This window comes from Scyliorhinus torazame, chromosome 14 (assembly GCF_047496885.1).
Source record: "Scyliorhinus torazame isolate Kashiwa2021f chromosome 14, sScyTor2.1, whole genome shotgun sequence".
NCBI classification, from domain to species: Eukaryota; Metazoa; Chordata; class Chondrichthyes; order Carcharhiniformes; family Scyliorhinidae; genus Scyliorhinus; species Scyliorhinus torazame.
This window is the reverse complement of record NC_092720.1, coordinates 25,517,481-25,542,480: the sequence shown is the minus strand read 5'-3', so window position 1 is coordinate 25,542,480 and position 25,000 is coordinate 25,517,481. Positions and strand designations below refer to the sequence as shown.

The following is a 25,000-nucleotide window of genomic DNA, read 5'->3' as shown; positions in this document are numbered from 1 at the left end:
ACTCCCCTGTCGACTAGCCATCACCCTTTCTGGGCCAGTCCCACGTCCCGGTTCCGCACACCCACCCGTCCCCCAGGCGGCGCATTCCCGCCCCGACCACCTTTACTTTTACCAGTTCCTTTTCGATCTCTGCAGCAGCAACCCAGTTATCCCCCCCCGCCCCCGCTAGATCCCCATCTAGCATGGTTACTCCCCCCATATTGCTTCCGAAAGTCAGCTGACTTCAACTGACCCCGGCTTCTCCCGCACTCTCCTTGACCCCCCCCCCCCCCCCCCCCCCCCCCCCGTGTGGGGAACTCCCATCCACCTTGCACCTATCTTCCTGCCATCATCTTTCTGGCGCGGGACCAAGAAAAATAAACCCCGTGTTCTCTAGAGCCGTCCCGCCCCTCGTGGCGCAGCTCCCTCTGCCGCACCACTCCCATTCCCCATCCCCCGCCTATGTCTCTTCTTCCCCCCCCCCCACCGGCGCCCACATTTCTCAGTGTCCCCCCTCCCCAATTTACATCTCTATATACATCAGCATTGTCGTTTCCCCTCCAACATCAGTCCCTCAGTTCTGATCCAGTTTCTCGTTTTTAATGAAGGTCCATGCTTCTTCCGCCGTTTCGACGTAGTGATGCCTCTCCTGGTGCGTGACCCACAGTCGCGCCGGCTGCAACATCCCGAACTTCACCACCTTGTGTAGCACCTCCTTGGCTCGATTAAAACTCGCCGCCCTCCTCGCCACCTCTACACTCCAATCCTGGTACACTCGTACCACCGCATTCTCCCATCTACTACTTCGTACCTTTTTGGCCCATCTCAGAACCACCTCTCTGTCATTGAAGCGGTGATATCGCACGATCATCGCCCAGGGTGGTTCTCCAGCGTTTGGTCTCCTCGCAGGGACCCGATGGGCCCCTTCCACTTCCAAGGGGCCCGAGGGGGCCTCAGCTCCCATTAGCGAGCGTAGCATCGTGCCCACGTAAGCCCCGCCGTCCGCTCCTTCCACTCCCTCGGGGAGACCCAGGATCCGGAGGTTCTTTCTCCGTGATCTGTTTTCTAGGACTTCAATACACTTTTTGTGGAGCGCCTCGTGCATCTGCATTTTGACCGCCAGGCCCAGGATCTCGTCCTCGTTGTCCGTTACCTTCTGCTCCACCACACTGAGCTCCATCTCCTGGGTCTTTTGTGTCTCCTTAAGCCCCTCAATTGCTTGTAGCATCGGGGCCAGCACCCTTTTTAAGCAGCTCCATACACCGTCTTAAAAATTCGACTTGGTCCGGTCCCCATGTCGCATGGGCTCCCTCCACCGCCATCTTGCTCCTTTTTTCCTTCTGCCCCTGTCCTCGAGGATTCTCCGAGATCTGGCCGCCGCCGCGGATATTTTTCTTTTTCGCTGGGGGAGTGGGGGGGGGGGGGGGGGGGCTCCCGGGGCTCCCTGGGCTCCCTGTTGTCTCACCCCACACCGGGTTTTGTCCCGAAAAAATTCCCCGTTGGGGCTCTTAAAAGAGCCTGAAGGTCCGTTTGAGCTGGAGCCGCCGAAACGTGCGGCTTAGCTGGTCATCGCCGCAACCAGAAGTCCCCAAAATCATCATTCCTTAACTGCCTAGGTGGTCACCCTTCTTGTGTGAGGTTAACAGGAAATATCTGATTATTGAGGGATGGCATCATGGCTGAGCATGGTGCCAACTACAACTGAACCCTTTTCTCACAGTAGTCACTGGAGTGTAATTAGCAGTGAGGTCCTGGGCTGATTGTCTTAGTCAGCCCTGAAATATTGACATCAATTGCTGCATCACTAGTTGTGATAATATACCACAAATTCAAATCTGTAATCTACTGTAAGTAGACTGTTCTGGATATCCCCATATTCTCCTTGCCCCTATTATTGGTGCCATTCATTTGCCTTGTGCAGTATCTACACTCCCAATAAATCATGGGAGTCTGTTTCAATGCATTTCTTGTGATCTATTTTTAACCTGACTTCAGACAACATAACTACAGAAGAAATGTGGAGCTGTGATATGTAATGGATATTGGGAAATATTTCAAATAGAACTATTGTACTAAAACTGACTGCATTTATTTTATTTTTTTATTCAGATCTATGCATGTATGATGGTATTCTTCCTTAGTAACATGATTGAAAATCAGTGTATGTCTACTGGTGCATTTGAGATTACATTAAATGGTAAGTCACAAGATTGACACTACTGTATATTTACTGCATTTGTTTCCTATTTAGATATGGCAGTCCAGCAGATGAAAATAATCCTAAAACTGAGCTAAATTGTACATCAATGAATAGCACAGGTCAACATCAATTAATGTCAAGTCATTTTAATGCCATTTAAAAAAAATTCCAGGAGTGCGAAAAGGAAGAAAAAGTTGATTGCTGTTTACATCACAATTTCATCCTGTTCTGCTGGTGTTCCAATATTTGTTTCTTTTTGTGTCTTTCCTGACTCACCATAAGGGTAATTCTCAATCACAGATCCACAAACATTTACCGTAACCCTTCAGTAACTCTCCGCTGAGTGTGTGCGCCTGTTCCTTGCTTTTCCTTCACAAAATGCATCATAGAAAATAGGAGCAGGAGGAGGCCATTCAGCCCTTCGAGCCTACTCCGCCATGCATGATAATCATGGCTGATCATCCAACTCCGTAGCCTAATCCTGCTTTTCCCCGATATCCTTTGATTCATTTTGCCCTAAGTGCTATATCTAACTGCTTCTTAAAAACATGCAATGTTTTGGCATCAACTACTCCCTGGGGTAACAAATTACACAGGCTGACCACTCTCTGGGTGACAAAATTTCTCCTCATCTCTGTCCTCAATGGTCTACCCGTATCAATGGTCTACCCGTATCATCAGACAGTGACCCCTGGTTCTGGAAACACCCACCATTGGGAACAACCATCCTGCATCTACCCTAAAGTTTGGCAGTGCCACCCCCCCCCCCCCCAACCCCCAACAGCACTTTCTTTACTCACAGGGTTTTACCCGCCCACAAACCCAGAGATCACCGCATTAACCCGCTTTAAAAAAGCCTTTGGTATAAAAATAAGGACACTGGAAAACAAACAAAAATCTTGGGAAAGCTGTCATCTTTCCAGTCTGTACTCTCCCCGCCAGCGACAATGGGAGCATGTCCCATCTTCGAAAGTCCTCCTTCATTTGCTCAACTAACCGGGCCAGATTTAATTTATGCAGCTATCCCAACCCCGTGCCACTGAGATTCCCAAGTATCGAAAACTCGCTCCCACCACTTTGAACGGTAACCCCCCCCCCCCCCAGCCTCCTCTCCTGTCCCTCGACTGGTTTACAAAATCCTCGCTTTCCCCATATTCAATTTATACCCCGAGAACCAACCAAATTCCCTTAAGATCTGCATAATCTCTCCCATCCCCCCTAACGGGTCAGAAATATACAGGAGTAGGTCGTCCGCATACAATGAGACCCTGTGCTCCTCCCCCTCCCGGACTATCCCCTTCCAGTCCTTTGACACTCTCAGCGTCATCGCTAATGGCTCTATAGCCAAGACAAACAACAGTAGGGAGTGTAGACATCCCTGCCTTGTCCCCCGGTGTAGTCTAATGTAGTCCGAACTCACCCGGTTCATCCGCACACTCGCCATTGGCGCCTGATACAGTGGCCTACAAACCCTGCCCAAACCCAAACCGCCCCAGGGCCTCCCACAAATACTCCCACTCCGCCAGGTCGAAGAACTTCTCCGCATCCATAGCGACCACTACCTTCACCTCCCTCCCCTAGGAGGGCATCATGATGACATTCATGAGCCTCCTGGCGTTGACCGTTAACTGCCTGCCTTTGACAAATCCCGTCTGGCTCTCCCCATCAACCCCCAGTACGCAAACCTCTATTCTCGAGGTCAGCATCTCGTCTTCTGACGAGGCACGTTAATAATAATAATCTTTAATGGTCACAAGTAGGTTTACATTAACACTGCAATGAAGTTACAGTGAAAAGCCCCGAGTCGCCACACTCAGGTGCCTGTTCGGAAACCCACGCAGACACGGGGAGAACGTGCAGACTCCGCACAGATAATGACCCAAGCTGGGAATCGAACTTGGGACCCTGGAGCTGTGAAACAACAGTGCTAACCACTGTGCTACCGTGCTGCCCATGAGGCTCAATGTTGGGTTCTGCAACTTTAGACTTTGACCTTATTTTCTTCAGTAATTTAGACTGCATCTCTTCGGGACACATTGACTTTCACGTTATTGCTAAAAGAATAGGCTAATAATGTAATCTGTCTCCCAAGTAATTAAAGCAAAAATTCTTTGATGTTCAAGATCTCTAATCTGATACATTTCAGTCGTGAAAGTAGATCCAATTTGATTAAGATTTTGTTTTGTACAATTGATGTTTTCTCTGCTGTACTACAATTTAAAAAAATATATAAACGGACGCCATCTGCAATAGAACTTGTCAATCACTCCCCTCATCGGGAACTTAACCTTTTCGAGATGCAAAAACCCAATTGTCACCCAGCTATGCTGCGGCACTGGGTGATGTCGCCTGCCTCCACCTCAGCAGGATCCGCCGCCAAGCCAGCAAGTAGGCAAAAGCAACAAACCCGCCATCACACCCATCCTCCATTCCGGCTGGTCTGACACCCCAAACTTAATACTCTGAGGGCATGATGGGTTAAGGAACTGCTATCCTTTTTTTTGGAAATTACTTTTTTGACCTAGCTGTCTGATGACACCAAAGGGAGACTCTCTTTGCGCCCCCCCCCCCCCATCATCTTCATTGCCAAGTATATCTGGGGAAACCACCAGTTTTCTTTGTTCTACACTTCAGGACTCAGCTGAAAAAGTGCCAATTGTGTATAATAGGGTGAGTGAAATTGTGTTGCAACATTCTATAGGATAACCTACCATCAATGCACAAGTGCCATCCCGGGGCATCAGTTGCAGAGCAATATTCAAACAGATTTTCTGATGAACCATTATTTATGCAAATTGTACCTGCATTTAGATGCAGGTAACGAATGATAAATGCCTTCTTCATAAAGTCATGTCTGTGAAGAATTAGGTTCAACTGTGTGATAAATCATGTTAGCACAAATTAGTGAGCAAAGTTTCCTGAACACAAAATGTCCACATGATCAGATCGATTCGTAACTCTCAGCAGTAGCTTCCCTTGTGAATTGGATGTTTTCTTCCAATATGTTTTTCTTCTTGTAGCATAATACTTGATTTGCACAGCAAAGCTTGGCCTCAGTGCAAAAACTTCATTACAGTATTGTGTGTTTGTATTAAAAGTCTATTTTGGGAAATAACTTCTACATTTTGTTTTGTGTTTGAACTAGTTATCCTATCAGGCCTAACGTTCTCCTTTTGGTCATATCTAAGGTACTGATAGTTATTGTTGAACAAGCTTTTTATTCTCCTCTTTTAGATGTCCCAGTGTGGTCCAAACTCGAGTCCGGCCACCTTCCATCCATGCAACAACTTGTGCAAATTCTGGACAATGAAATGAAACTCAATGTACACATGGATTCAATCCCACTTCATTGATCTTAGCTAGATCTTAAGGCATTAAAGCCTTTTCTGTGAGTAATCCTAACATTTTAATGTGTGACCTATATTTGGAAAAATATATTTTGTTAAGTACGGCACCCATTTCAGCCTACCATTGATTCCTTGGGATATTTTACTGAAATTACTTTTTATCATCAACTTTCTTAGGTACAAATGAAACAGAACTAACTGCTTTAAAAAGTCACCTACCCTGTACTTATTTAAAAAGTTGGATTTTGAGCAGGGGAAATCATCGCGAGGAATAGGGAAAACATTTGAAGTCATGGTCAAACATGGATTGTTGAATGTGTGGAGTGTAGAGACATCTATGGGGTTCTGACTGGATAAGTGGCCATGGATGGCATAGTAGAAGGGGGCAACGAATAAATTGCTGTTGCCAAAACGGGTTGCGTAGGCATGGTCATCGAGGTGTATGGAAGCAAGGATGAGAATCTTGAAATCAATTTACAGGGAATATGAAAGCCAAGTCATGGGATAGTACACCTTTGTGCGGGTGAGAACACAGGCTGCAATATATGAATGAATTATAGTTTGTCACCAATTGAGGGCCCCACTTAAGCAGAGTGGAGTAATATACAGAAGATGAATGACCAGTTAATCTAATTTTGCTCGTCATATTTGGGAACAATTGGCTCGGACCCAGGAAACAGCTTCCTGATTTCAAATGGTGCCATGAATCTTTTTATTAAAAAAAATTTAGAGTACCCAATTTTTTCCAATTAAGGGGCAATTTAGCGTAGCCAATCCACCTAACCTGCTCATCTTTTGGGTTGTGGGGTGAAACCTACGGCAGACAGGGGGAGAATGTGCAAACTGCACACGGACATTGACCCAGGGCCAGGATTCATAGAATCTACAGTGCAGAAGGAGGTCATTCAGCCCATCGAGTTTGCACCGGCCTTTTTTAGAAAGAACACCCTACCTAAGCCCACACCTATCCCTGTAACCCCACCCAACCTTTTTGGACACTAAGGGCAATTTAGCATGGCCAATCCACCTAACCTGCACATCTTTGGACTGTGGGAGGAAACCCACGCAGACACTGGGAGAAAAGTGGCAAACTCCCCACAGACAGTGACCCAAGCCGGGAATCGAACCTGGGACCCTGGAGCTGTGAAGCAACTGTGCTAATCACTATGCTACCGTGAGAACCCGAGTCCTGAGCACCATAGGCAGCAGTGCTAACCACTGCGCCACCATGCTGCCTCCAGATTTAGTATTTTATCCAAAGGACAGCACTTATAATCATTTTAGCACTCAGTATTGCATTAACCTAGATTCATAACCAAGTGAGTGTCGAACCCACTGCCTTTGACCCACAGGTGACCATACTACCAGTTGAGCTAAGCCGACAGTTGATTTGCAAACCTGGGGCGATGCATGAGAAATATTTTATATCGGTGACATAGATGATATAAATACCATGAAATTATTTGGCTACCTATTGGCATCTCATCACTATTTAAATGCATTAACAACGTCTTGTATTTTATAGTGTACGTAACTAGTTGTGTAACATCAGTTATTGAAAGGCGCAAGCAAATGTTCTCATTTCTTACTCTACCTTTTTTTAATCCTGCAGGTATTTTAGTGGACGTTTTCTGAGAAGGGTAAGGCTGATGGCTATGAAGGACTGCACTTAAAGCAGCTTTGACTGTTCGTGCAGACTGGATGTTCCCCACATCAGTCCTACCGAGCCTTTGAAAACTTCCCCTGAAAAATGGAAAGGACTTCAGTGCTCGGATACACTGATCATGTTCACCTTGCAGTGTACTGCACATATATCAAATTGTAATATGAAAATAGTTTCTTTTTTTATATGTATTTAATATGACTTTGTGGCAACAAATAATACAGATGGCAAATAACAGTACTGTTATTTTGTGTTTTAAATGAGTGGTATACTATAAATTTTATGTTTGATATTGTAATTTAGAATTTAATTATAATTTAAATGCAGGTGCCTTTTAACCTGTAGTCCGGGTGAAAATTTATTCAAGGCCCCTCGAGTCGGCTAAGGTTTATCTTGTACCGTAGTTACAAGTGTTGTTAATTTGAAACTATACCCTGAAATATTTGCCAACAAGGAAAACACTTTTTTAAAAAATGCCCTATCCAGAGCTTCCAAATAGCGTGAACACTGTTTTCATCGGATGGAGCAAATAACCATTTCTGTCTGTCTTTTTTTAAAGAAACTAAACTTGGGATTTAATTGTTTCAGTCATGCTTCAGGTGTAACAAGCCAGGTAGGAAAATTAACATCGGTGGAATGCCTAAAGTCAGTCTAAATATATCTTTGATTGTACATGGAATGATATAACCAGAGGAGAGAACACTCAGCTTAGGCAATTGGCAATTGGCAAACAGATACAAGAATCAAAATATCAAGTTTTAACACACTTTCGTGTTAGAAGTTGAAATTGGAATTTAAAAGGGCAGAGAGGAAGAAACCTGATTGGAATGCACAATTAGTCCGTGACAATTTTGAATCAACTATAAACTGGCCATTGAACTCATTTGTAAGGAGTAACAAAAGAATAAATCACGTGGCCAGCATTTCTGAATCTATTTTGAATTAAAATGGAGGACACATTTTTGTTGGCCAAAATTCAATTTGAGAATGCCACTGCTGCGCTTTGGGATTTTTTTTTTTTCCATCGGCTTTTGATTATTTGTGTATGTACGGCAGAATTTGATATGAACTTTTGCGAATGTGTCAGATATTTCTTTGTGAATCTCCTGATTCACATCTTATGTTTTGTTGGAAATGGAGATACCCACAACATTCCCTGAACACCTTGAAGGGTGCACATTTAGAACTTTGAGATGAGGCACACAATCCCAATTGATATTTTGAATACTTCTAAAATACCCCAGACCACTTCTAACAGTCTGTATCAATTTGCAATATCAAATGGAATATAAAATAAGTCAATTCAGTGAATTATTGGTTACCACTCCCGACACTTTGAGGGATAGATGGAAAGAAACCCGAGTAGCCCTAGGGCACTATGCCCTGTGGTGTCATAAATTCTCAACAGATCTTCTCATCCCGCCATCTAAGTTTTTTGAGGGGTGGGGGGGGGGGGGGGGGGGGGGGGGGGGAGATAGGGTGAGTGACGATGGTGAGAAACGAGGATAACATCACAAAATACAAAGTTATTTGTCTTACAGTAGAATCAGTTGCATTGTGATGCATTGGATTTTCAAACAGATTATTTGTACTTGGTCGCTGTGCTGAAAGACTTATCGTCGGCATGTGACTTTTGAAGCTTGAGTTTACTTGCTGTATAATATTTTCTTCAATATAGATGATTTCAAATAGCACGTATCTTTGCATTCTGTACTATCTTAAATCCATTAGAAAATGCACTTTATTTTTAAAGAGTATTTGATACCTTCCCTTTTTGAAAAAAAAAAACCTTTTAGTCATAGCTCCACATATGAAAATAAAGAAAAGTACCGTTATTCCTCATACTGCTGAAAGATTTGAATTGCTTTCAATCTTTGAGTACACATGATGCAAGAATGTCTTGTCAATGGAGTGTATTTTGAACTTTCATATGTTGTGTTGCTCTCCGTGGCAATTTACTTACACTTTATTTTCCCTCTGCTTCATCTGAAATAATGTTTTTTAAAAAAAAGTAATTTTATTAAAATTTTCACAAAATACCAACAAACAAAATACAAAAAGAAAAGAACAACCCCCCCCCCCCCCCACATATACATAAATAATAAATTAACAACCTTAATTTATTTATAATTATTAACAACCAGGGAACTCCACCACCTGCTGCCGAACAAACACCCTTACCTGCATATATCTAAAGGTGTTCCCTGGGGGGAGCCCAAATTTCTCCTCCAGCTCACCCAGGCTCGTGAACTTCCCGTCCACAAACAGGTCCCCCATCCTTCTAATGCCTTCCCTGTGCCAGCTCAGAAACCCTGCATCCATCCTCCCCGGGACAAACCGGTGGTTCCCCGAATCGGGGACCACACTGAGGTCCCCACTTCCCCCCCTGTGACGTCTCCATTGCCCCCAAATTTTGAGGGTAGCTGCCACCACCCGGGCTCGTCGTGTACCTCGTTGGAGGAAGCGGCAGCAGCGCCGTCACCAGCGCCTCCAGGCTCGTGCCCACACAGGACGCCATCTCCAGCCTCTTCCATGCCGCCTCATCCCCCTCCATCACCCACTTACGCACCATTGCCACGTTGGCAGCCCAATAATACCCACAGAGGTTGGGCAGCGCCAACCCACCCCCCCCATCCTGCACTGCTCCAGGAACACCCTTCTCACCCTCGGGGTCTTCTGCGCCCATACAAAACCCCATAACGCTCCTGTTAACCCGCTGAAGAAGGCCCTAGGGATCAGGATGGGGAGGCATTGGAACAGGAACAAAAACCTCGGGAGCACCGTCATTTTAACTGACTGCACCCTCCCCGCCAGGGAGAGTGGCAGCTCGTCCCACCTACTCTAAACTCCTCCCATCTGCTCCACCAGCCTCATGACGTTAAGCTTATGCAGGGCCCCCAGCTCCTAGCCACCTGGACCCCCAGGTACCTGAAACTCCTCTCCGCCCTTTTTAGCGGGAGCTCACCAATTCCCCTCTCCTGGTCCGCCGGGTGCACTACGAACAACTCGCTCTTCCCCATATTAAGCTTGTACCCGGAGAAATCTCCAAACTCCCTAATGATCCTCATCACCTCCGGCATTCCCCCTGCCGGGTCTGCCACATATAGCAGCAAATCATCCGCATAGTGACACCCGATGCTCCTCCCCACCCTGCACCAGCCCCCTCCAGTTCCTCGACTCCCTCAACGCCATGGCCAGAGGTTCAATCGCCAGTGCAAAGAGCAGGGGGACAGGGGACACCCCTGCCTCGTCCCCCGGTGTAGCCGGAAATACTCTGACCTCCTTCTGTTCGTCGCCACACTCGCCACCGGGGCCTCATACAGCAGCCTCACCCACCTGACGAACCCCTCCTTGAACCTTTCCAACACTCCCACAGGTATGCCCATTCCACCCTATCAAAGGCCTTCTCCGCATCCATCGCTGCCACTATCTCTGCCTCCCTTTCCATCATTATAACATTCAAGAGCCTCCGTACATTGGTATTCAACTGCCTCCCTTTCACGAACCCCGTCTGATCCTCGTGTGTGACCTGCGGCCTCTATCCTCATGGCCAAAATCCTTGCCAGCAACTTTGCGTCTACATTTAAGAGTGAGACCGGCCTGTATGACCCACACTGTAGGGGATCCTTGTCCCGCTTCAGGATCAGGGAAATCAGCGCTCTAGATATCGTCGGGGGCAGGGCCCCCCTTCCCTTGCCTCGTTAAAGGTCCTTACCAACAGCGGGCCCAGCAGGTCCACATACTTCTTATACAATTCAACCGGGAACCCATCTGCCCCGGCGCCTTCCCCACCAGCATGTTCCCTATCCCTTTGACCAACTCCTCCAACCCATCCGGCGCCGCCCAACCCGCCACCTGCCCCTCACCCTCGGAAACCCCAGCCGGTCCAGGAAGCGACCCATCCCTCCCTCTTCCAGTGGGGGCTCAGACCGGTACAGTTCCTCGTAGAAGTCCCTGAAGACCCCATTGATGCCCACCGCACTTCGCACCGTGTTCCCTCCTCCAACCCTAACTCGCCCGATCTCCCTAGCTGCCTCTCGCTTCCGAAGGTTGTGCACCAGCATACGGCTCGCCTTTTCTCCGTATTCATATACTGCCCCCTGCGCCTTCCTCCACTGCGCCTCCGCCTTCCTGGTGGTCAACAAATCAAACTCAGCCTGGAGGTTACGCCGCTCTCTAAGCAATCCCTCCTCCGGGGCCTTCGCGTACCTCCTATCCACCCTCACCATCTCCCCCACCAACCTCTCCCTCTCCTTTCAGCCCTCTCCTTGTGTGCCCTAATGGAGATCAGCTCTCCTCTGACCACCGCCTTCAGCGCCTCCCAGACCACCCCAACTTGCACCTCCCCATTATCATTAGCCTCCAGGTACCTCTCTATACACTTACGGACCTGCCCGCTCTCCTCCTCGTCTGCCAGCAACCCCACCTCTAGGCGCCACAGCGGGCGCTGGTCCCTCTCCTCCCCCAACTCGAGGTCCACCCAGTGCGGAGCGTGATCAGAAATGGCTATCGCCGAGTACTCTGTATCCTCCACCCTCGGAATCAGCGCCATGCTCATGACAAAAAAGTCAATCCGGAGTAGGCCTTGTGAACATGGAAGAATGAAAATTCCCTGCCCCCCGGCCTCGCAAACCTCCATGGAGCCACCCCTCCCATCTGGTCCATGAACCCCCTCAGCACCTTGGCCGCTGCCGGCCTCCTGCCCGTCCTAGACGGAGAGCGATCTAATGTCGGATCCAGCACCCGTGTTGAAATCCCCCCCCCCTGTCTCCAGGTCCGGAATCCGGCCCAGCATACGCCGCATGAACCCCGCATCGTCCCAATTCGGGGCATATACATTGACCAACACCACCCGCTCCCCCTGCCACTTACCATCACATACCTACCGCCATTGTCTGCCACAATGCTCGACGCCTCGAACGACACTCTTTCCCCACCAAGATCGCCACCCCCGATTTTTTGCATCCAAACCTGAATGAAACACCTGCCCTACACCTTTCTCAACCATACCTGATCCGCCACCCTCCGGTGCGTCTCCTGAAGCATGGCCACATCCGCCTTCAGCCCCTTCAGGTGCGCGAACACCTGGGCCCGTTTGACCGGCCCATTCAGTCCCCTTACATTCCAGGTTATCAGCCGGATCAGGGGGCTACCCGCCCGCCGACTAGCCATATCCCTTCCTAGGCCAGCCACGTGCCCGCACGGCCCGTTCCCCACAGTGGCAGACCCCCGCCCCGACCTCTATCAGCTCCAGCTTCCCCTTAGCCATTCCAGCAGCAACCCGGTTTTCACCTCTCCCCCCCCACCGGGCTAGGGCCCCACCTTGGCTGCATTACTCCACCCATTGCACTCCCGTAAGTCAGCTGACTCCTGACCCCGGCCACCCCCGCCGTTCCATCGACCCCCCCCCCCCGTGTGCAACTCTCTCCAACCCCCCCCACCCCCCCCCCTCCCCAAGCGGGATCTCGTCCATTCCACTCCCAGCGTGGGAGATAACGCCCCTGCTTCCCAGCTCCGGCCCTGCCCCTTCAGCCCTAAACGCGGGGGAAAAAAGCCCGCGCTTTCCACTCGCCCGTCCCGGCCTCCCCTGGCGCAGCACCCTTTCCAGGCCCGGTCCCACTACCCCCAACTCAGGACCCCCCCCCCCCCCCCCCCCCCCCGCGGGGCCCCACCTCCCCCATCGACCCCCCAAGCAGCCCACCCCCACAAGACCGCCCAGCGGACCTAATTAAAACAATGCCCAATCAACCCCCAAAAAACAAAGAACCCCCCCTCGAAACACAACCCAACCATCCCTCCACCGCGACCCCATATCCCCGACCCTTAGTCTGAGTCCAGTTTTTCGGCCTAAACAAAGGCCCACCCTCCTCCGGGGACTCAAAATAGTGGTGTCGATCCTTATAGGTGACCCACAGACGCGCCGGCTGCAGCATACCGAACTTCACCCCCTTCCTGTGCAGCACTGCCTTCGCCTGGTTGTAACCGGCCCTCCTTCTTCGCCACCTCCGCACTCCAATCCTGGTAGATCTGAACCTCTGCGTTCTCCCACCTGCTGCTCCGCTCCTTCTTGGCCCACCTTAACACACACTCTCGATCAGCAAACCAGTGGAACCGCATCAGCACCGCCCACGGCGGCTCGCTGGGCTTGGGCCCCCTCCAGTTCCAAGGGCCCCTAAAGGCCCCCGCTCCCATCAGCGAATTCAGCATGGTGACCACGTAGGCCCCCACGTCCGATCCCTCCAGCTCCTCCGGGAGACCCAGGATCCGCAGGTTTTTCTGCCTCGACCGGCTCTCCATCTCCTCGAACCTCGCCTGCCATTTCTTGTGGAGCGGATCGTGCGCCTCCACCTTCACCGCCTGGCCCAGGATCTCGTCCTCATTCTCCGAGGCCTTCTGTCGGACCTCCCGGTTCGCCGCCCCTTGGGCTGTCTGGGTCTCCAGCAGCTTATCGATTGAAGCCTTCATTGGCTCCAGCAGCTCTGCTTTCAGTTCCTTAAAATAGCGCTGGAGAAGCTCCTGCTGCTCTTGCGCCCACTGACTCCACGCTGCCTGGTCTCCGCCCGCCGCCATCTTGGTCCTCCTCCCTCGCACCTTTCTTTGCTTCAATGCCACTTTTTAAATCGCCCCACTCCTGGTCCACTCCCTACACTATCGGGGGAATGTTGCTGTCTCCTTTCCACACCGGGAAACGTCGAACAAGCGCCATTGCAGGCCCTAAAAAGAGTCCAAAGGTCCATTTTTAGTGGGAGCTGGCGAACGTGCGACTTAGCTCCGCATAGCCGCAACCGGAAGTCCATCTGAAATAATGTTTTGTGTCTCGCCTAGGCCATCTTAATTATCTTGTTGTTTTGAGTTCTCATCTTTTGCAGAACAAGTTATAAAATGTCATCCGTAGTAAATTTCTTCACAAACCTTTCAATAAAGTCAGCTTTTGAGACACAAGGGCATTGCTCTCACCAAGATGCTTGATTATGGTGATTTTTCCAAAACTAGTAAATTGAACAAGACTGTATTTACCGTTGTGTCCTTTCTTTCCGCCATCAGAAAGTTATGACGCAATACACTTTTCTTCGCTGATCTGGTATGAGCATAATTCAGTCTTAGGGCTTGATTAAAGCATAAATAAGCTGATTTACTAGATATCATGTTGAGATTTAGTGTAAATTGGTGTTTTATATTTAACCATGCAGGCGGAGTGTTCATTCTTAATGATATAGTCATGTATTATATTCAAAGACTATGTAGCATCTCAACCATTCTGCTTTTGTCCAGACAAGACAGTCAGGGTTTTGGTGGAAGTGTTCAGGCTGTAACAAGTTAATTAAAGCCAGTTTGTATTGGGTGAATCAATTCGGTGAGTCCAAACTGCCATGATTTTAATGGCACTGAAGTTTAAACTAGTTGTGCCCCCTCTATCAGATCTAAAACCTGAGCCCGTTTTTCTCTTCACAATTGCTATTTAGGTGTTATTTTTAAAAAGTCTTCTGGAGAATGACATCATTCCATTGCTGAAAATGTTGATCATTCTGCAATCTTCTAAAGTAAGGGTTTAAATTTTTAATGAACCAGTTCTCTTTGCATTTACTGATTTTGATGTTTTGAAGAGTCCATTCAAGAACAGTTTTAAAAGGTAGAAGGAGAAATGTCCTTGCACTATAACGCGTGCCTCTTTGCCACTAAATGCTCAGTGTTATGCATAATGAGTGTAATGAAAATGAAAATCGCTTGTCACAAGTAGGCTTCAAATGAAGTTACTGTGAAAAGCCCCTAGTCGCCACATTCCGGCGCCTGTTCAGGGAGGCTGTTACGGGAATTGAACCGTGCTGCTGGCCTGCCTTGGTCTGCTTTCAAAGCCAGCGATTTAGCCCTGTGCTAATGTGTGTAATAGAGGAGACTGCTTTGTGCCATCCACATCAGTACATCTGAAAAGCTTTGTGCCTGAAGGGATAATTTACTGGCTGTCTTTGTGTTCCTGTACGTTTGCATTCGTGCCCAGTGGTTCCTGGCCCCGAACAAATTTGCAGGAAAGTACTGTGTACACCCTTGTATGACCCTAAAATAAAACCGTCCATTCTGTCCAGTGCCTTTTTATGCTTGCAATTTATCAAAGGCTTTTAATTTATAAAAATCCCCAACCATAAAATAACTGAGTTGAATTATCTTTTCACAGTCAGCTATTTTGTGGATGCTGTTTCAAGCCTATGTTCTACTTAAATTTCTAATGTTAATGTAACATGTCCTTTCCGCCTGACACACAATTAACTAGACTAGGGTGAATAAGGCAGTTAATGACTTTGTACAATTCAGGCTGTTCCTTGTGTTCACAGCAAGGAGGCTCATCTCCCATGAAGAAAATCTAGAAAGCTTGTGTGGCTTCAATGGGATAAGTAAATATTTAACATTGCAATAGTATCTGCTGCCTACGGCGCTGAGGACCCAGGTTCGATCCCGGCCCTGGGTCACTGTCCGTGTGGGGTTTGCACATTCTCCCCGTGTCTGTGTGGGTTTCACCCCCACAACCCAAAGATGTGCAGGGTAGATTAGCCATGCTAAATTGCCCCTTAATTAGGGAAAAAAATAGAATTGGATACTCTAAATTTATTTTAAAAAACATTGCAATTGTATGGAAGATGACATGAGCTATCAAACATGCTTCTCTGTCCGCTTTGGAAGGCAGTCATTGTGCCTCTGCTATCAGTTCACTTAAAAATAAAAATGAACTTATTTACAAATGAAAGGTGGGAAGAAAGCTTGCATTTTTTTACCTCTTGGAAAGTCTCAATGAAGTAGTTTTGCACGGATACTGTGATTAGTGATGTCAATTGAGAGATAAATATTGGCCAGAACACACAAGTCGCCTGGTCACCTTTGATAGCACAAGATTGATTAAGTCCTCTGGAGAGGGCAGATTTGGGGGTGGGGGGGGTGCTCAGTTTAACATCACATCCAAAAGGTGGCACCTCTGACTCAGTATCCAGCACTGCACCAATGTCTGTGACCATATTTTGTGCTCAAGGCCTTGGAGCGGGATCCACAATATTCTGACGTCCAAGGCACATGTGCTCCCATCGAGCAGTTGCTAATGCCTGTAACTGTGACATGAAAGCAGAAACATTCTTGAATGTGTAAACTATTTTTGACAATGTTCAATCCCCCACTCCCAATGCAATCAATTGAACTGTAATTCAGATGAATTTGTTACTTGGCAAAGAAGTCTTATGGAACTCACCTGAGTCCCAAGGGAATAAGGAGAGAACTATGGATTCTAGGAAAAGCCAACACCGTTTGAATATATTCCTGGGATTTAAAGGGCTGAATTCCATTTGATTTGAATCTGCCTCCATTCCCCTTTCAGAGAGTGCATTCGGGATCATAATCTCTCGCTACATGTAAAAGCTTTCCTAATTTTACCTTTTTTTTTAACCAGTGAACGCAAATCTATCCTTTCTGGTTCTTAACCTGTCTGCCATTGAGGACAGTTTCACTCTACTCTGTCCAGAGCCCACATCACATCTCTCAATCTTCTCTACTTCAAGAACAATCGCAGTTCTCAAATTTATCCACATAACTGAAATCCCTCAATCCTTGCAACCATTCTCATCCTCCTCCTTCAGTACCATGCCTGAAATAGTGCTGGTGACCATGGACTTCCATAATTCCGTGATTATGCTTGGCTGCAGTGGTTTGCTGTTTCCTTCTGCAGTATGTTTTTTTTAATATAAATTTGGAGTACCCAATTAATATTTTCCAATTAAGGGGCAATTTAGCACAGCCAATCCACCGACCCTGCACATCTTTGGGTTGTGGGGGCGAAACCCACGCAAACACCGGGAGAACGTGCAAACTCCACACGGACAGTGATCCAGAGCCGGGATCGAACCTGGGACCTCGGCGCCGTGAGGCAGCGGGGTTAAGCACTTTGCCACCGTGCTGCCCGCCTTCTGCAGTATGGTTGACCAGGAAACTCCTGCCCTTACCATCTGCCATCAGGTGTATCGGAAGGATGTAAAGGCTGATAATCAACCTGTTTGGTCAAGTTATGAACATGGCTATCAAGTCCTAAAACAAGGCTTCTATTAATGATTGTGAAGCTGTTTGGTGTCTTTCAAATAATAAGTTCAAAATATATAATTTGAGTTGTGTAAAATAATCAGAAATGGTAAAAGAAAATGGGCATAAAACCTGGATTAAGCTTGATCGGTCCGAATGAAGTTTAGATATTCCATTGGTTGACTTGCTGAGGATCAGATATGCACTGTCATGAATGCTCACAGGCTGTCAGCAGCTACCTCTGCAAATCTGCCTGGTCATATTTCAGGGTCTTGTCTTTTGGCTATGGAATGCTAGCCTTTATAGCTAGAGGATTGAAGTATAAAGACACAGAAGTTATGCTGCAGCTAGTCAAAACCCTGGTTCGATCCCCTTGTAGGACAGTGAGCAGTTCTGGGCACCACATCATAGCAAGGATATTTTGGCCTTGGGAGGGAGTGCAATGTACTACAGGGGTTAAGTTATAAGGAGAGATTACACAAATTAGGCCTGTTTTCGCTAGAATTTAGACAGCCATGGAGTGATTTTATCAAAGTATTCAAGATATTAACAGGGAAAGACAGGGTAGATATATTTCCACTGGTTGGAGATTCTAAAACTAGGAGTCATAGCCTAAAACTTAGGGCCAGACTATTCAGGAGAGATGTTAGGAAGCACTTCTTCACGCAAAGGGTGATAGAGGTTTGGAACTCTCTCCCACATGCAGCAGTTGAAAATAAAAACTTAATTTAAAATCTGAGATGGGTAGATTTTTGTTAAACAGATACTAAGGGATATGGGCCCACGGCTGGTGTATGGAGAGATTGCGTTTCCCGATTTACCCCAACCCTTGTAGGTAATGTCACAATATTCATGCCCACAAAGGGCATGAACCTCATTTCAATACATTTAAATGCTATTAGTGCCCCCCTGCCAAATGATCCCCCTCACTAAATATTCATACCGTGCCAATGTGACATGTTGGCACGGTTTACGACAGATTTTGCCAGGCGTGATAGTGGGGGAAGATATAGTCCCTTTAAAAAGAGCTCCCGATATGTTTGGAGCGAGTTCCCAACTCTGAGGCCCCACCCCACCAGAATGATGGCACAAACCACATCCATTCAGTCAAAGTAAAAAGATTCTGTGAGAGAAATGGTCTGTGGAACTGGAGAGTTCCACACACATTCACTCTGTAAGCTTGACAGTTTCCCCAAATTCTGGTAAGATTCTGCCCATGATCTGAGGCTTCCTCCCAAACGTTTTTAATCAACAAATTGCTCAAAAACAGACCTGATGAGTCAATATCTCAAATGCCAACTATGGCTAAGCATGCCTGAAACTGCAATAATTGCATAAAAGAGGTGTATTTCTTCGCTGAAGTGCGTACTCCTTACTGGGATATGGCTACATTGATGTTGGATACCCTCTAGTGTCTTGTACAAATATGTATTATTCATGAGTTAACAGGCTATTTGATTCAAAGATTGTATTCTGGATCTTCTCCTGAAATGTGGTAAATAATGCACAGCCCAGTTCTTATATTCAGGCTAAAATAAGATTTATTACAAGTGATATGTTTCTACAGAAGCAAGAAATACAAGGTAGAAGATGGTAGAAATGATGATGGTTTAAAGTAATTTCTTCAGAACATATTTCTTATACAGTCTAAAAGATACTTGGAGGAAATGGACATTCATGAACTTGTCAATGGTGCTGTTTGGTATATGGGTCTTTAATGTATCGATGGTTACTTGCTCAAAGTTTTTTCATATTTCCTTGATGTGGAGATGCCAGCGTTGGACTGGGGTGAGCATAGTAAGAAGTCTTACAACACCAGGTTAAAGTCCAACAGGTTTGTTTCAAACACTAGCTTTCAGAGCACCTGAGGAAGGAGCAGTGCTCCGAAAGCTAGTGTTTGAAACAAACCTGTTGGACTTTAACCTGGTGTTAATATTTCCTGTTAGATGCTTCTAGTGAAATCATGTGAATATATTTAGCAGGGCCAATAATCTGGCAAAACTACAAACGCAGAAAACCCAGGATATGTATTTACTGCGTCACTACTACATGTGACAACCTGAGAATGACACCAGGTTTAGAGACTGTACAAATAGAAGAACAATTCTGTGCAAATATACAAAAAAATATTCCAGCAAATCAATTATAGGCTGTAAGTGGTTTAAGTTGGTTTCCTAATGGATCATTTGACCGATTCATAAACTATGAGCTATTCACTTTTTTAATGGCATTTAGATTATGACCTGGCTGGATGTTAATCCCAGTTTTCCACAAAGCATCATATAAAATTTAGGTGAAATAAAATGTCAAAGATTTGAGTCGGTGTGTATCACATGATAAAGGAGGCGAGGTGTACAGTTGGGCTGCATTAGAGCAAAGATCCTAATTTAAGAGCACTGCGAAAATTTACAAGCCAATGCCATCAGATTATCCACAATTTACATGATCATAGGTCACGCTTACAAGAAACGACTCCAATTTGAACCTAGCTGAAAATGAACGTTCATTTATATTACGCCTCTCTCAACCTCAGGACGTCTCAAAATTCTTTACAGCAGTGGTGGACAACCTGCACCCCGGGGGTCACATGCAGCCCACTTGGGTTCTGAGTGCAGCCCACGAGACATTTTGTTGTCCGTTGCCCACGAGCAGTATTACCACATTCCACTGATTTCAGTCTGTGTAGTTTTCTTCCCACCAGTATGACTGAAGTGATACGTAAAGCAAGGGCAAGTGAAGTGAGGTGGGTGCATGATTGCTCACATTGATCGTGAGAGGCGTGCACTCCCTCTGTGTCTAAAATGTAAGTATTTATTTTGTTTTTACCATTTGAAATTGATAGTTCTATTAATGTATAGATAATTGTGCATTTTCTCTAACTCGTTGTGAAATAACCATGTATTAAATGTATTTATTCTTATTTATGGGGGTCATGGTTAGTGAAGAAGCCTGATTTCAATGTTGCAGCCCACTGAGATGGAGGGCCATGTATGCGGTCCACTCACCAGCCTAGGTTTCCCATCACTGCTTTACAGTCAATGAAGCACTCCTCACTGTGTAGTCACGAATGAAATGAAGGAAATCAAACAGCCAATTTATCAATGGCAAGATTTCACAAAGGGCATTGAGATTATGACCAGATAATCTTTTATGGTAAGAGATAAATATTAACCAGGAAGAATCATGGAGCATTTACGGCACAGAAAGGGGCCACTTGGTCCATCGTGGATGAAAAACGAGACACCCAACCTAATGCCATTCTCCAGCATTTGGTGCATTGCCCTGCAGGTTGCAATACTTGAGGTGCACATCCAGACACCTATTAAATGAGTTGAGTTCCAGACCCCCCACAACCCTCTGGATGAAAAAATCTTTCAAAGAACAAAGAAAAGTACAGCACCGGAACAGGCCCTTTCGCCCTCCAAGCCTGTGCCGACCATGCTGCCCGACTAAACTACAATCTTCTGCACTTCCGGGGTCCGTATCTATCTATTCCCATCCTATTCATGTATTTGTCAAGATGCCCCATAAATGTCACTATCGTCCCTGCTTCCACCACCTCTTCCGGCAGCGAGTTCCAGGCATCCACTACCCTCTGTGTAAAAAAACTTGCCTCGTACATCTCCTCTAAACCTTGCCCCTCACACTTTAAACCTATGGCCCCGAGTAATTGACCCCTCTACCCTGGGAAAAAGCCTCTGACTATCCACTCTGTCTATGCCCCTCAATTTTGTAGACCTCTATCAGGTCACCCCTCAACCTCCGTTGTTCCAGTGAGAACAAACCGAGTTTATGCAACCTCTCCTCATAGCTGATGCCCTCCATACCAGGCATCATCCTGGTAAATCTCTTCTGTACCATCTCAAAAGCCTCCACATCCTTCTGGTAGTATGGCGACCAGAATTGAACACTATACTCTCAATTGTGGCCTAACTAAGGTTCTATACAGCTGCAACATGACTTGCCAATTTTTATACTCAATGCACCATGACTTGCCAATTTTAATACTCAAATTGGTGCCTTTCCTTACCTTCTCTCTAATCTTTCTAACAATCACTTTAAATATATGTTCCCTCGTCCCTGACCTCTAAAAGTAAATAAGCCCTTCCCACCCACACTATCCCAACCTCACAACTTTGCACATCTCAATTAAATCTCTCCCGAGATCAACCCGAGCCTATCTAATCTTTCCTCATAATTGCAACTTTCCAGTCCCGGTAATATCCTGGTAATCCTCCTCTGTACCCTCGGTAATACCTGCCAGGACCTCTGCTGGTCATCTTCGAAATAGCATTGCAAACCAGCTTTTTTTACATACTCCCAAGTGACAAATTGGGATGTTGGTTTAACCTCTCGTCTGAATGATGGCAGCTCCAACAGTGTAGCGCAGTTGTGCTAAGAAACGTACCACACACTGCAATGAATTAAATGAAATGAAAATCTCTTATTGTCACAAGTAGGCTTCAAATGAAGTTACTGTGAAAAGGCCCTAGTCGCCACATTCCGGCGCCTGTTCGGGGAGGCTGTTACGGGAATTGAACCGTGCTGCTGGCCTGCCTTGGTCTGCCTTCAAAGCCAGCGATTTAGCCTTGTGCTAAACCAGCCCCTGCAAGCGAGACGACTGATCAGCTAACCCGGCAGTAGTGGCCAAGGCATCGGGAGAATACCCTAGTTTTTGAGTCGTGCTATGAGATCTTTTACATTCTCCACTCTGGGATACAATATTGGACTTCAAAATGGAAAAATGAACTTCTGTATCTTGTATACAAACTTCCTAATATTGTGGCTTCTGCTGTACTGACTCTTCACAACATGATGATGCCTTTCACCTTACCCTGGGACCCTAATATAATATACATAATATATTACAGGGTTACTTCAAGGGATCCCCACGAATTGTGACTTGCAAAAGGATCTGAAGCCTCCTCAGGGGAAACCAGGTCGCTCCTCAAAACCTCTCATCTAGGTTTTTCAGACCAGCAAATATTAGCAGAACATTTTCTCGCTTCTTGGAAGAAATATGAGCCTTTGCTCAAACAATGCCAGCATCTGAAAGCACAAGTGAATCCTATAGAAAGGGTTTGGAAAAATAATTCCTCTGCAAGGAAATGTTGCTCCATCCTCACCTAGCAACTTTAAAACAGCCAAAACTCATTCATAAAGTTAGGAATATGATATAGGGGTTGATGGTGTGATATACTAGCTCTTCTTATCAAAGTGTTCAATGAGCAACAAAACTCTTGCTCTGCTTAATGAACACCAACAAGTTGTACTTCAGGAGGCAGTAATGTCTTAATTGGTAAATGTATTGTCCAGCATGCCAAGTTAGGATGGAGTCTGGACACTTCGGTTTCTTAGCCACGATGACCAGTGACATCCATTGTCTTGACAAAACCTCTGAAATTCGACCACATGTCTATACCCTAGCTTGTGTCAATGTCTTATCAGGAAGGAAAAACATCTGAGGTGGGAGCCAGGAACTACCAATATTTAATGGTAAACTCAAGACACACTGATGAAGGACAGATGACATTTACAATGGAAAATGTGTAAGTGATTAATTGAAATGGAAATAATGGTTAATATGAGATTGGCACTTTATGCACCCGCACCCCCACCCCCCATGTCTTTTCATCATTTTATTAGAAATAATTATTTATCTATTGTAAATGAGCCACCCTCTTGCTTCTGCTGGTGTTAGCATTAATCTAGTCGTTAATAAATGGCCAGTGTGTGATGCCACTGCAATTTCTCTCCTGCACGTTAGGAATCCCTTCCCTTCTCCCACTGCCATCCCTTGATACTCAAACTCAAAAGTGGAATACTACAAATGGAATTAATTTTCTATAATCAACTTTAGAAAGATAGAGTTTTATTAAGTTTTGTTTTAAACTGATGAACAAACAGTAGCATTAGATTAACACAGATCCAAAAATCGTTTTGAATAATAAATTGCCATTATTGTAATAAGAAAGATTTTCACTTGGTAGATTATAGATTGACGGGGCACAAATTGGGACACTGATTTAAGGTGATGCGTAAAAGTTGGAAGAGAGGACAATTGGATTTAACATCCTTCCACTATACTTTTCATTCACACTGTTATAGATCTGGTAAAATCAAAAATTGTTGTGGATGTAACTGGGAAAGGAGGGCTAGGATCTTCAACCAGCCTTCTTGCTTCAGCCAATGTCACTCCCAATACGTGTAATACTGGGAGAGCTATTCATACATATTTTCATTTTAATAATCCTTTAGTTCAAGTCAATTTTAAGAGCTTATTTCATGCATATAATAAACTACAAAATCCACTCCCCCCCCCCCAACGCACAAATTAACCTCAGCTAACTGCAGCGTCTTTTCATTTGTACACCTCAAGTTCCATTTTCCTCCTCGGTGCTTTCTTCCATTTTAATACTTGCATAGAGTTGGGAGAGCTTTTGTTGTTGAGACACAAGGTAAAGTGGAAGTGGGATTGTCTTTGGACTGTTTGGAAAGTTCAGGGCAGTGCACAATTTGTTGATTGCTGTTCGAACCTTTAGCTGACTGGCCTGAAGAAGAAGCTCGTCTTCAGTTATCCACGGGTTTGTAAGGAGTTCCTTTGATACTTTTTTTAACTGGGCGAAGAAAAGAAAGCAGCGAGATTCAATTTAACGGAACAAGTAGATTCAGATGATTGTAAAAGTTGAGGGATATTGCATTGTAAATGAGGGAGTAGATTGTCAACTTGTTGCCAGGATCTATAACTGATGAGGTGGATTGGCCACCTGTTCGTAAAACTGCCCAATGTTTCGATCCATTGAAATGATGGGCAGCTGGTCCACAACACTAGTTTTACACCTGGGTTGCACAAAGAAAAATCTACCGTAGGTAGGATTTTTCAGATGGTGGACCACCACTAAAAATGTCGGAGAGCATGCACCCCCACCTATGTTGGTTACCACGCAGCCAATTATCGCTCTTCAGTGCCCAGGTTCTGGGAACAGTACTGTAGCACAGTGGTTAGCACCAGCTTGGATCACTCACTATCTGTGCAGAGTCTGCACATTCTCTCCGTGTCTGCGTGGGTTTTCTCCGGGTCCCTCCCACAGGTCCTGAAAGACGTGCTTGTTAGGTGAATTGGACATTCTGAATTCTCCCTCTGTGTACCTGAACAGACACCGGAGTGTGGCGACGAGGGGATTTTCACAGTAAGCCTACTTGTGACAATGAAGATTATCATTATTGAGGGCTGGGAGCCCAGGAGTAGTTACATTCAGGGGTCTTGCGGCAGGGACCAGAGAGGAGCCTCCGGGGTGGGGGAGTAGAAAGGGTTGGGGATCTTGATGGGGTGGCTGAGAGCGAGCACTCAGGTAACCAACAGACCTTGGGGGCCTTTCTCACCCAAGGCCTGAGATGGGGAACTTGGGCTTCCCTTCCAATCTCGATCTTCTGCTGGGCCGCCCCAAATTGCGCTGCGCAGAAGGTGACACTTAAGTGGCCATTAATTAGCCACAGAAGGCAGGCTACCCTAAGCCTCACCTTCAGCCCTTCCCCTGTTAAATTTCAGACATCAGAAGTGAGTGGGATGTGGCAGGAAGGTCACCCATGGAATTTTGCAGGCCCTCCACCTGCAAACCTATTGACCATAAAATTCAGCCCGGTATTCTCTTTTGCTTATGTATTCGCTTCCGGTTGTGATTTTTTCCCCCCATGTCTTCGGGAAGATGCAAGATGGGACCACTTTCTCGCTGAGATATGCGTTCAACTTTTTTACTGGTA

General features: G+C 46.2%; 2 protein-coding genes across 7 annotated transcripts in view; one reads left to right on the top strand and one right to left on the bottom strand.

Moving 5' to 3' along the window:
* The window catches only part of LOC140389589 (thioredoxin reductase-like selenoprotein T), a 43,357-nt gene extending 35,830 nt beyond the window's left edge, over positions 1 to 7,527 (top strand). The window contains exons 4-6 of the mRNA XM_072473848.1: positions 2,089 to 2,176; positions 5,414 to 5,567; positions 7,139 to 7,527. Of these exons, the coding sequence (XP_072329949.1) occupies positions 2,089 to 2,176; positions 5,414 to 5,532 (207 nt within the window). The 3' untranslated portion in view covers positions 5,533 to 5,567; positions 7,139 to 7,527. The remainder of the gene's footprint in view (positions 1 to 2,088; positions 2,177 to 5,413; positions 5,568 to 7,138) is intronic.
* Positions 7,528 to 8,004: 477 nt separating this feature from the next.
* The window catches only part of LOC140389586 (glutamate-rich protein 6), a 90,502-nt gene continuing 73,506 nt past the window's right edge, over positions 8,005 to 25,000 (bottom strand). For 4 of the 6 annotated variants that reach the window (XM_072473841.1, XM_072473842.1, XM_072473844.1 and 1 more), the window contains one exon: positions 23,561 to 23,856. In XM_072473841.1, the coding sequence (XP_072329942.1) occupies positions 23,614 to 23,856 (243 nt within the window). In that variant the 3' untranslated portion in view covers positions 23,561 to 23,613. Of the gene's footprint in view, positions 9,176 to 23,560; positions 23,857 to 25,000 lie in introns of those variants that run through there. The other 2 variants (XM_072473846.1, XM_072473845.1) reach the window with 2 other exon arrangements.